This window comes from Panicum virgatum, chromosome 1N (assembly GCF_016808335.1).
Source record: "Panicum virgatum strain AP13 chromosome 1N, P.virgatum_v5, whole genome shotgun sequence".
NCBI classification, from domain to species: Eukaryota; Viridiplantae; Streptophyta; class Magnoliopsida; order Poales; family Poaceae; genus Panicum; species Panicum virgatum.
Genome location: NC_053145.1, coordinates 6,844,434 through 6,857,045, shown reverse-complemented (window position 1 = coordinate 6,857,045; position 12,612 = coordinate 6,844,434). Strand labels below are relative to the sequence as shown.

At 43.7% G+C, this 12,612-nt stretch overlaps 2 protein-coding genes across 2 annotated transcripts; one reads left to right on the top strand and one right to left on the bottom strand.

Moving 5' to 3' along the window:
- Nucleotides 1–3,396: 3,396 nt before the first annotated feature.
- On the bottom strand, nt 3,397–5,434 carry LOC120654887. Its single transcript, XM_039932570.1, has 5 exons — nt 5,218–5,434; nt 4,873–4,925; nt 4,086–4,271; nt 3,927–4,004; nt 3,397–3,851 (listed from the first exon to the last, which is right to left on the bottom strand). Exons 1-5 carry the CDS (start codon nt 5,269–5,271, stop codon nt 3,686–3,688), a joined length of 537 nt encoding a protein of 178 aa, XP_039788504.1. The 5' UTR covers nt 5,272–5,434; the 3' UTR covers nt 3,397–3,685.
- Nucleotides 5,435–7,922: 2,488 nt separating this feature from the next.
- Nucleotides 7,923–11,995, top strand: LOC120654886 (PTI1-like tyrosine-protein kinase At3g15890). The gene is made up of 4 exons (XM_039932569.1): nt 7,923–8,168; nt 8,932–9,091; nt 10,689–10,951; nt 11,029–11,995. The coding sequence occupies exons 1-4, from the start codon at nt 8,113–8,115 to the stop codon at nt 11,693–11,695; spliced, it is 1,146 nt and encodes a 381-aa protein (XP_039788503.1). The 5' UTR covers nt 7,923–8,112; the 3' UTR covers nt 11,696–11,995.
- Nucleotides 11,996–12,612: the final 617 nt, after the last annotated feature.

Sequence of the window (12,612 nt, the reverse complement as noted above, 5' to 3'; positions counted from 1 at the left end):
TAATATTTAGGAAATTCTCTACAAGTGGGGACAAATGTCACCACACTATGATTCTCCTTGGCCTATAAATAGAAGATCCCTCCTTGTCATGTCATCTATCTAAGAGCATGGTGTGTTGTGTACTCTTGTGTAAAACTATTGTGTTGTAACAAAGTGTTTTGCAAGTGTTAGTCTCATAGTTTCTAAATACTTAGTGTATAAGTTGTGATCTATCGTAGGTTGGTTCTGCCATCCGGGATCAAAAAAGGATCTGGGCTTCATCGTAGGAAGTTTCTGCCTCCTGAAAACCAGCTTAATCTATTGGTAGGCTCCGCCACCCGGAAGCGAGAAAGCGGCTCTGCCGTCGAAAGGACGTTATACACTAATACATTAAGTAGCTATGCCATCCGGAAGCGAAAGCGGCTTTGCCGTCGAAAGGACGTTATACACTAATACATTAAGTAGCTATGCCATCCGGAAGCGAGAAAGCGGCTCTGCCGTCGAAAGAACCTTATACACTGAGTAGCTAGAAATTGAAAAAACTAACTGACTCTATAGTGAGTTGGTGTATCTTAGGTGTATGTCCTCAGTTTAATGGGTATTTATAGTGGCCATTTTCGCTGTGCGGCGGGTGGAATGGATGGATGCTACGTGATGGTGCCGGGGTGTATTTATAGTGCGTGGGGTGGCCCTCCGGATAAGTGAAACAACCTGCGCTGATATTGTTTGAGTGGTTATTATCTAGTATATATCCAGTGCCGGCCCTAGGGGTAGGCTGCGACGGCCGAGGGCCCAAGCCATAAGAGGGTCCAAACTCAGATATTTATTATGTACGTATAATATAACTACTGACCAGCTGGTCTATGTGATCGCAGTCTAAAAGGTCAAGAGCTAAGCATTAAATAAGAGGCCAAGAGATAAGAATTAAAAGGTGGTCCAAGTAACTTTGCCAGATTTTTTGATGTCAGCGCTTGAGATTCTGAAGTTTGTTATGCCTGCAGATTACTATCCAAATATTTTGGTTGATTATTAAATCATCTTAACTGTACCTATGAATGTAGATTCACCTTAAAAAAGTTTCGCAAAACTAAAGTTGTTGAACAACTATTTGAGATCAACTATGTCGCAAGAAAGATTAAATGGCTTTGCAATGAGCAACATCGAGAAGATTATCGACTAATTGTGCAGTTAGTTTGTTGAGATGGTGTGTAGCGAAGACTATCGACTAATTGTGCAGTGCAACAAATTATATGGTTTATTTCCGTGTTAGTTGGGTACCTCAAAAAAGTGGTAGTTAAGTAAAATTCGATTTAGTAGTAGTAAATCTAAATCACTGATTTGACAAGCCCTAGGTGTACTCAACAGGCCTGAAGTTAGGTTTCGTTAGTTGCAAAACCTGAATTAATTTATAAAAGAGTAACACAACTGAATCATAAAAGAGGAGAATAATTCGGTTACTTTCGTGATCTCAGTTCAGAGATGACAGTGACCTAAAACAGCGGGACACCCTGCCCGGCAACAAACCGCAATATAAACAATAAACAAAACAAAAGCAAATCCTATTTCACTAGCTAAGGTCATTCCTAAAAATTAAGAATTAAGTGCCTGTTTGGGAGGGCTCTGAAATCGGCTCCGGCTGGAGCCTTGCCAAACGGTTCATTTTGGAGCAGCTCCACGCAAGGAGCCGCATCTGGAGCCCTTTCCAGCTTCCATTGAAGAGATGGAGCCACATTTCGTGGCTCCAAGCGGCTCCATGAGTAGATACCAATGTTAGAAGCTGTTTTGCCAAATATTTTTCAAAACGTCTCCAGCTCCACTAGAGAAACCGCTCCACTAAAGGAGCCAGAGCTGGAGCTGTTTTTGGAGGAGCCGAAACCCTACCAAACAGGCCCTAAACAAGATCGAATAAATCAACTGAAATTTGATCAAAACTGAGGAAAACACACTTTCAAATCCCTGCCCTTCATTTTGTCACTGGGGAAGTGGCAAATCAAAATAATTGTTGCAATTCGAGTACATGATGAATATGATGAAGCTATGACTGGAAAAATTACTGAACTGATTACTTGGACAAGAGTGGCCGTAGTATGCTTGTCATCAGACCTGGATGTTAGGTTTAATGCCCCCCCCCCCCCCCCCCCCCCCTTTCACTTATTAAATGCGCACCAATAGTTTGTATCATACTATGCTGTCTAATTCAGTCATTTGAATTTTTTATTTTGTTTTTCGGAATACCAAGAATGCCAATGGGCAAGTTAAGTACTTGGTATATTGTATGGAGAATGCGATTCTGAATCTGCCACATGGTCAGGATCAGATGGTTTGGCTCATTGATTTTGCTGGCTTCAACTTGGGTAACCTGTCAATTCACGTGACAAAATTGACGGCAGATGTCCTACAAGGCCATTATCTTGAAAGATTGAGCGTGGCAGTTCTTTACATTCACTCTCTGCATATAGACTCCAGTAAAAGATTGCTGTCACGTGTTTGGATTTTCATCTTGATATTGGAACAAGGCTTATTAATTTACTTAATTATTATGTTGTCTTATAGTATTGTTGTATATGAGGATCACTTTGGTAGTTATGCCTGTACTTGTAGTTGTATGTCTGCGCGAAGATCTTTTCCTCCTTCTACCCTTTGAACACTCTCTCCACTTGCCTCTCTATCGCGAGCTGTTTAGGAACAGCCTTGTCACATACTGTGGCAGTGCATCTCCACTATCTGTATAATTATCTATCTAATTATCCACACGTGCTTCGTACTACCTTTTACATATCATTTACCTATAATCACAATTATTTATTTTTTCATATTTTGTCTATTTTCACAAGAACTGAGACCTCGTTATTTGTTTCGCCATATATAGTTTTTTAAAAATGCTTGTTGCAACTAAAATTTAGTGACGTTTTTTTACAACATTGTTCTTTAAACAAGTGCGTGTCGCACGTGCACCCTACTAATAGTTAAGACAAGGCACTAATTAGTAGTTCGACTCGACATCCACATATAAAAATTTATAAGCCGAAAGAATTAACTCGAATGGTTGAAATCAAATAAGAGCGGCAATTTACATTGACACAATCTTGAAGCGATTGCTTGGGCATGGAGCAGTACATTCGACCAAATCATAGTCATACCATCTCTAGGCCAATGGGATAAGGCAATTTGCAATTTTTGCAAAAGCATGTTGAAGATTAGGGGCGGAATTAGTACTCAGACCCCCGACAAACGGTTTTGCCATTGCCAGTGCCCCTCCAGCTGAAGCAATAAGAGCACCGAATGCCAGTCAAATATCCACAAGAATGACAAAGATATAGAGGTCTTGTATCAGCTGAGCACTGATGAGATCATGAGATTCAGCTCAGGCAGGGCGCTCCTTTACCGAGGGATGACAGTAACAAAAAAAAAACAATATGACAATCTCTGAGAGGCGTTACATTGGTATCAAAATTTTTAAATCTTTCACAATTTTCTTTTATAAATTTGCAACACAAGATCCATAAAAATAGATAACTAAAACTCATACAATGAACCATAAAGACCTTGCATTTGTTACTAGGGAGCTTGAGCACTATGGATATTCTGCGTCACATCTCACATGCCTGATCGATTCCTTTCAGACACACTGATCATGAGTCTCTTGACCATATCAGCTGTTGAAATGTCTACAGACAGATTCAGATAATGTGCTATTCTACTACTCTTAACTCAGAAAATTTCCTTTTGAAGAAAGGAGACGCAAAGCCTTATTGGCATTCTTCAAAACTGCATTCGATCTTGGCACCTTGTTTTTCCTTTGCTCTAAGAATTCAAGGGCATTCTTCATGTGTTGAGTTGACCGGACATCCTTCAGTAGAATAGTTTCAGGCCTGAAAAACATTACCGGAAACAGGCATAAGTATCATTTCAGAAAGCTCGTATTAGATCATGAACATCAAACATACCCAGAAGTTTTCATTCTCTTCTTCTTTTTCTGAACCTTCTGAACATTTTCTTCCTCAGAGTCAGAGGGGAAGGTTTGCCTGAGGAGAAATGAAGACAAAGTAACCAATGAAGTTCACTTAGCCATAAAAAAATTGATAGTGCAAGAGATGTGAACATACTTTTCACGTGCTGCTAGCATTTCAATTACATTACTGGGGAGCATGCCAGGCATAGTTTGTGTCTCATTCTCCTCACTCTGGTGGGCATATTGATCTTCTATTTCCTGTGGCGCCTGCTTATCTGGTTTAGATGATGTTCTCCGTTTGGCCCAGCGTTTTCTCCGCTCCTTTCCCTCCCGTGTTACTCTGCAAGGACATAACATAGCATTGTTATCTCAAATCTACTAAAATCAGAGGAAAATTTTTTAGCACCCTGATGATTTCAAGAGACAAACAATATTCAGATAGCTGATTCCTATTGATATTTCAGGGAAAAAGAAATAAGAAAGCAAGCCTGACCACAAGCCCATAAAGATTATATTGTTTGAAAGTTTGGTGGCCGCAGAACACACCATGAGTGACACAGAACTATGCAAGCATCTAAAATCAAGAAACTGAACATAAAAAAGCTCTACATTTAGGGATAAACATTACAAACATATTTACTAGGAGACCAATTTCTTGAGATTAATTGAGCATTTTGAAATCATTTTCTTACGGTACTAACAATTTATGAGGCACCTGCATCTAATGAAGCCAATATAACACACAAGTGTTGTTAAGACATGACATAAGGTATTATCTAGGATAGCTCACGGACACAAGACTAACTGCAACTTTGCAAGTATCATGTAGAAACTGCTAATCACTGATTTACAGTCTACAGAAACAAAATCATATTAAAGTAGCACATTAGGGAGTAGGGAGCAGAGTGTTCATCCAGCCAGTTGCGGCACAAGAGACACACCTGATGACACTGTCCTTCACAACTTTACTGATCTCTTCGTGCTTCTCAACACCCTAAAAGAAAAATAACAAGGACACATCAGTCTTCATGCATATTCCAGAATGAAGCTTGAAGCGTGAAGAAGAAACAAGATGAACAGCAAAGCTAAGCAGTTAGCAACCCTAACCCATCTAGAATACGTGCTTGACCAACCAAATCGACGCCCCAAAGAGTAAAATCCACTAATGAGCTCATGTACGCGTCTATCTACCGTCTTGTTGAGCTGTATACACGGGCGAATCGTGCGAAATCGTGATCTACTCTCGCGTGGGGTGGGGTCCTCGAGCGGAGAGGAGCTAAACGTACCTGGACGGCGGTGAGCTCCTCGGGGGCGCCCTCGGAGTCGCTTCCGCTGTCCATCGGAGACAGCTTCTGTCTGTACTCCCCCTTTTCCTTCGCGAAGGAGAACACCGGGAGCTTCCGCTGGTGGCACCCGCCGCCGCCGCCGCCGCCGCCGAGAGTTTTTAGCGTTTGGGGTGGGGAGGGGGATACGAGAGAGGTAGCACTTCAGCTAGCCGGGTATGAGCTGGGCTGGGCCTTGCTACTTTTCTCGACTCTCTTTGACCTTCCAGAAATTTGTCAATTGGGCCTGTTCGGCCCACTGTAGATGCGCGCGCGGCCCGACCTAAAGCCCAAATTGTGATATGGGAATTCCCTTAGGGCCCGTTTGGTCAACCCATTCCAAAGATTTAAATTCTTGCAATTATATCGGCTGATTGTGAAGCATTCCAACCTGACGAGAACCACGATCTTTTGGGTTTTTCTTTCACGGAATTCCTAAACAACAAAATTTTTGAAGCTTAGCTTACATCCACGCATCAATTGCAAATTGTGCGTGGAGTCCCGAATTTTGTATGTAACATTGTAACACGAACTATCATATTCCAAGCACATTCAAAGCACTGGGACAAACCCTACTAGTACTTCCGGATTAATCCGGTCAACAATAGATGCCAGGATGCAGTACGTGTCCAAGTTCACGGGGATGGACCTGAACTTGAAACAGCAAACAAGACGTCCTTTTCACGGTCGACAGAGTTCAAACATGGCGCCATGCCCTGCTGTATTGTACGCGGCATGCCGTGTAATCGACTCATGTGAACGTGTGTGACGGCAGCGCAGATGTTAGAAAGTTAGAACAGGTCAACCCAGCCGGAGGTTCCGGCGAGAAGTACCGGGGGAGCATATCCTGCGGGAGCATCATCGTCTTATCGCCTCACCTCACTGCTTGATACTTTTTGCAGGAACAGATAATGGTTTCGGTCAGAATGATGGGGGGCGTCAAGCGTGCAGATCATTTGCTTGATTGCTCTGCAATATTTTTTTTGTGCAGCGGCGCCTAACTGATCGGGACATAGACGAATTAAAAGAGTTTCTTGTACTGTGCTGCTCGTGATGGCTAATAAGGCTGGATTTAGTGGGGGGCACTCGGCTTCTTTTCCTTGGTCTTTTGTTCGTTCTCTTCGTAACCTTTTTGCTTTGTGTGGGCAAGACCAATTAGCACGCAAAAGCAACACTCATTAATTTCTCCTGCCTGTTTACTTTATCCTATTATCACGCCACCGACCGTGTTATATGCAATTGTGGATGTTAAACATTGTCATCAAGCTCCAATAATATTGCTTTCCAGCCATTCAACTTAGATCGAAATTCTTTCCGTCTACGTATCCTCTTGAGACGCAGACGACATCTCCGAACAAGCCGTCCAGAAAAAATTGCCAATGAGGAACTCATTGAATTGAAACGGTCAAGAACACCAGGCTGTTTACAAATCCACTCAAAACTCCAAACTCACATGGCTTTTGTATTTTAGGTAGACTACAATACTACCGCATGCCCCCAACAATTGGTCGTGGTACCTAATTACCTATGGTGGTAGGAATCCCCTGATGATGCGAGGGGGAGAGCAGGGCAAGGGTGACAAGAATAGAATTGGTCAACGCAGCCCTTGCAAGCATCCAGCAGAATATCTTGATTGCGAACGCAAGGATAAATGGATGGGGGCGTCGAGCCTGCAGGCCATTTCTTGATTGCTTGGCACGACGTGTTTAGTGCCTAAACCAAACGGACAGTGCCAGCGATAGATGCCTTCGGTTCCTGGATTTTAGTGGGGGCACACTCGAATCGGCGCTTTGCTCTTTTGTTTCGTCCTCTTTCCCTTTTCCTTTGTGCAGAGAGTAGAGTAGTAGACAAGACCAACCAACAAACAAGAGTAATTCACTAATCCGTTCCTAGAAGGTTTGCTTACTCTCTACACCATCACTTTTTACCAACCATGCTGAAAAACACAAACTTTTACGTTTCACCGTTCAAGGCAATATGTGGATCTCACTGAGATGGGAGTTCTCTTCTTTAATTCGCAACCTCCTCAGATGAACTAGATAATCCACTTACTGTTTGGAAACAGAGGCTAATCATATGGTCAATGATTCTAGGGAGGAATTTAAATTTACAAAGTCTCGTCGTCTTCCCCACTTCCGTTTCAGATTGGTATTATTGACTAACAACAATCCTTGGCTGCTTGCCACAGGGTACCTTGAAAATTCCAAACAAGGAACATTGAAATGGTCAAGAACAGCCAACACATTCAAAATTCTCATGAATTTCTGTTGTACTAGCCAACACTTCCGTTATCTGTACCCATCTCAGCAAAGTCTCCCGCAAGGATCTTTCCTATCGGTCAAACGTAGACATCACCCAACAACCGGGCCCACACCCTTCGTGCAGCAGCACAACCGCCGGGGCGGGGCCCGCGCCAGCGCCAGGTCATCAGCCATCGCCACCGGGCCCACAGCTCAGTGGCCGCCGGACCCCGACGCGCGCCACCAGGGGGTGACGTTACCGCGCCGGTTTACACCCGACCGTTACCGCAGCCGGTTCAAAACCAGCCAACCGCGCGGCGCCACGTGGGCGAGGGGGCCCACCGACCAGGCCCCCCCGCGGGTGAGCGGACCGGCGCCCGCGGCTGCTGGCTGGCTTTGCGTACGCGAGTGGGGGAGCGGTGGTGCGCTCAGCCGACAGACACGGACAGGGCCCCTGAGAAGACTCTTCCCCGCTTCGCTCCTCTTCGTCTCCTCCTCGCCGCTGCGGCCGCGCGGGCCGTCGCCGGCGGGTGGGTTAGTGCGGCCGGGTGAGGCGCTCGGACCTCGGAGGAGCTAGGGGACGCGGCGGCTCGCGCTGATTTGGGGAGTTCTGGAGGCGATGCGAGGTCTCGGACGGGTGATGCGGTGGGCTTCCTGCTGCAAGCTGTCGGACGGGTGAGTGGTTCCGGACTGGTGGTGCTCGCGGTTTTTGGTGTTGGAATTGAGGCCTGGGTGTGGGGCTGGGGCATGATCTTGGGTTGTTTGGTTTGGGAGAAGGGCGGGACGGCTGAGGAATTGGGGTTTTGGGGAGATGGTCTAGTGATGGCAACTTTTTTTTTTGCTCTCTCTCTCTCTCCTTTTTTCTTTTTGTTGAGAAACTCCTCCTTATTTGGTTTGTGTGTCACTGTTGGAGAGTGCGGATTGTGGGGGGTCTTGGAGGCTGGTTCATGTGCAACTTTACCTCCGTTTATTACACAGAAAACTGCTCTATTTTGGGCGATGCCTTTTGTAGCAATTGATTTTGTTTTTTTTTTGGCCGAGGAAGGATGGGCTGTGAAATAATTGTGTGAGCTTGGTGTATTTTTTCCGTGGGTTGATTAGTACTTCGGTGAGGGGCAAGTATAATCAGTAATCACATCTCGTTTGGACTGAATTGAAGGATACTGATTGGATATCTGAACATGCGCGTCAGTTCAAATTTCCAATGTTTCCACCGCGAGTATTAGCTTCAACTGCAGGCAGTCTTGGTTGATGATTTGCAATCAGGTTGAAAATGGCACAATATTAGATTTGTGTAGTTTGTTCAGAATGTACTGCTTTTAGTGGAAGAGTAGGGTGAACTCATGATCTTTAGGGGGCTACATTAGTATCTTTCTTTTTATTACTGTATACAATCTGCTAGTAACTCAAGTTGTTCACTTCATTGTTGTGTTCTTAGGGGCGAACCGGGTAGGAGGAAGAAGAAGAAGGGCGCAACATGGCGCATCTTCTCGCTAAAGGAGCTTCAGTCGGTGACGAACAATTTCAATTACGACAACAAGCTTGGTGAGGGTGGGTTCGGCAGCGTCTACTGGGGCCAGCTCTGGGATGGATCGCAGGTGTTGTTTCTCTTGAACTATGAACCACAGGAATCTTCATTCTGCTCTGTGCAACCTTTTTTTCCCTTGCATGCCGCAGTTTTAGATTCTGGGCTTTTGGTATTGTTGGTAGGAACAGGACAATTGGAAAGACCTGCTGATGTTGATGATTGTATCTTAGCTGATTTAACTTCACCATGTCGCACTATTTCTGTTTCTAGTAGTTTTCAGAGCTGTTCTATGCAGGGGCGAAGCTAGCTGGAAATGACGCTGGTGCACCGCTTAAGGGAACATAAAATTTTGTAAAAATACATGTTGAATTTGAGTTTGGTTAGTAACATTTTTTTTTACCCTGGTGCCATGGCACCACGGTAGATGAATGTGGCTTTGCCACTGATTCTATGAATATGCTTTTGAAGGCGACGGGCATCCAAACTATAGCTTAGCTTGAGACCATGCCAAACACGGGCTTTCTGGTTTGAGTAGAGCACTGAATTTTTCTTTATACAATGATTATAGACACAGCCTAGTTGTAGATCACATTATCATTTATAACTAGATAGTATTATAAATATTAGGTGGAAGAACACAATTGAGGGATAACGAAACCACATGGCCTGAAAGAAGGCCAGTCAACAACCAGCCAATCAGAGTTTTGACAAATTCAGACAACTACCCTACTTTTCTTCTCAATATTTGTTTCTATCTTCTTCATCACCTAATATTCTCGAAAGCAGGAAAAACAAATAACATGATATGATATTTGGATGAGAGATCAATAACTTGGAACTGGGAAGGTCTCAACAGTTAAATACAAGATTAACATACGAAAATAAATATACTAATATTTTCATGTTCATTATGGAGGAGGATGGAGTTGAATTGTGCTGCAATATAACATGATATCACACCTAATTTGCTTGTTTGGATGAGATCCAGAGCCAGGCAGCGATTCAGACCCCAGGCTGATGAAATCGAGTGTCTGGACTCTGGATGCGCTGCCTGGCACACACAACCTTTTCAGGATCAGAACCAAACAAGCTGTGCAATGGCATAACCGAAAATGCTACAGTGTACTGGTTCATGACTACTAGCCAATTATAGGGGTTCACTGCCAGATTGTATCCAAGTAAACTTATAATCCTAGTGCTTGTAAAAGTCTTCATTGTTCTTGCTATACGTCAGAGGGTATTTCCATTAATCACATGGCCAGATAAAAAAAGTGAGGTTCCTGACACTGTGACACATGGGTATGCTCTACTGCACCTATTAGGGAGTCTAAATAAAAAACAAAGCCCCTAAATTGGAGTTTCTTGATTCCTTCTGTATTTTCAAAATTGTTTACTACTGTAAGTGATTTGTGCTGCATTGGACAATCTCATTGATGTGACAATAGTTTACTTACATGCTGTACCATAAAATTAATATTTTTTTTGGATGAAATTTTGAGCCTTATGGTCCTTGTGGCCCTCTTTGGCATATTTGTCTTATGCTTTGAATTCTTTGTTCAATTAGAAGTTTAATTAAGGGACCAAGTAGGTTCTATTTACTATTAATTCCATGAATGAGATCTCATGTTCTCCAACCTACGCTTTGCTCATTAATGACATATAAACAGATAGCAGTGAAAAGGCTCAAGAGTTGGAGCAACAAGGCTGAAAAAGAATTTGCTGTTGAGGTGGAGATTTTGGCACGAGTGAGGCACAAAAGCCTTTTGAGCTTGCGTGGATATTGTGCTGAAGGCCAAGAACGCTTGATAGTCTATGATTATATGCCAAATCTGAGCATACACTCTCAGCTTCATGGACAGCACGCAGCGGAATGCAATCTCAGTTGGGAAAGAAGAATGAAGATCGCCATAGATTCTGCAGAAGGGATCGCGTAAGCCTCACAATATCATTTCATCATTTTCATCAAAATGCAGCAATCTTATCGTTTAGAATTCTTTCATCTTGCAGTTATCTTCATCACTACGCAACACCACATATCATTCATAGAGATGTCAAGGCGAGCAATGTCCTTCTGGACTCAAATTTCCAAGCTCGGGTTGCTGATTTTGGGTTCGCTAAGCTCATTCCAGATGGTGCAACACATGTCACCACAAAGGTAAAAGGCACACTTGGTTACCTTGCACCAGAGTATGCGATGCTTGGGAAGGCCTCCGAAAGCTGCGATGTCTTCAGCTTTGGAATCATGCTCCTAGAGCTTGCAAGCGGTAAGAAGCCAGTCGAGAAGGTAAACCCCACCACAAAACGAACCATAACCGAGTGGGCTCTTCCTCTAGCCCGTGACAAAAAGTTCAAGGAAATCGCTGATCCAAAGCTCAATGGTAACTTCATCGAGGATGAGCTGAAGCGATTGGTGCTTGTCGGGCTCGCATGTTCTCAGAACAAGCCGGAGCAGAGACCGATAATGTCTGAAGTTGTTGAGTTGCTTAAAGGAGAATCTGCTGAGAAGTTGTCCAACCTGGAGAACGATGAGCTGTTCAAGCCTGAACAGACCAGTTCGTTCCAGGGCTCATCTGGACCCAATAGCTCGGACTGCATCACTGAGGAGAAGAGCTCCAAAACAGATGTGAAAGAGGAGGCAGTTGATTCAAGTGAGACGGTACCCTCAGCAAGGTAGTGTGCTGCACTTCAGCAGACAGCAGGTGTCCAGAGCTCCCTACTTGGGTGGTAGAAATGTGTTTTATGAGTGCGTTTTCGTGGTTATTTCTTGTTCTTAGGAGGTTAATTTGGGTGCTTCCTTGCCTAGTTCACAGATATGCTTATCTGTGCAAGTCAATTTGTGTTGCTATGGTTCTCCTATGGCTTGTAAAATTATGCAGATCTGGGGCTGATTCCGACAGTAACAAGCTGTTCACTGTACTGTTGCTAGCGATTTGTGTGTCCACTGCCAATCCGTAATCCATGAGATTATTTTGTACTTCCAAGGCATTCAAATGTGAGGGAGAAAGTTTAAAATTTCATTATGTAGAACCTATCACGACTTTTTTATGTACTTATAATTTTATATGTTACAAGTGCTTTCGCAACTATGATGGCTAGAAATGCAAGACTGATTTCTTTACTCTTGGCAAAAAATCTGTGCAATAAATTAAACAAACATACTGGTCCATGGCTGAAACGACCTGCCGTCAATCATGCTAGTCCCATGCAAGATTAAGAAGCTGGAGAAACATGCTAGTCTCAAGAAACAATCAAACAAGTATGGGTGAGCAATACAAATTGTTGACGCAAAAATCAACACACTGGAATCCGAGGACAAGTGTTCGCCAAGCACGGAAAGTGAACCAAGCGTGCCAGTCAATTTGACCTGAAATTGACAAGGGAGAAAACAAAGTCAAATTCGAGAGCGTATCGGCTGGGATTCCGAATATCTCTCAGATGGGTGTATCGGCAAGCTTTGCCGATACTATGGACGCCAAAAAATTATTAAATGCAAGCGCGTAGTAAACGAGCGTATCGGCAGGATCAGCCGATACACTAAACGACAAAACCGGCTTCGAATAGCCGATCGTGTATGTATGACAAGATCTAAGC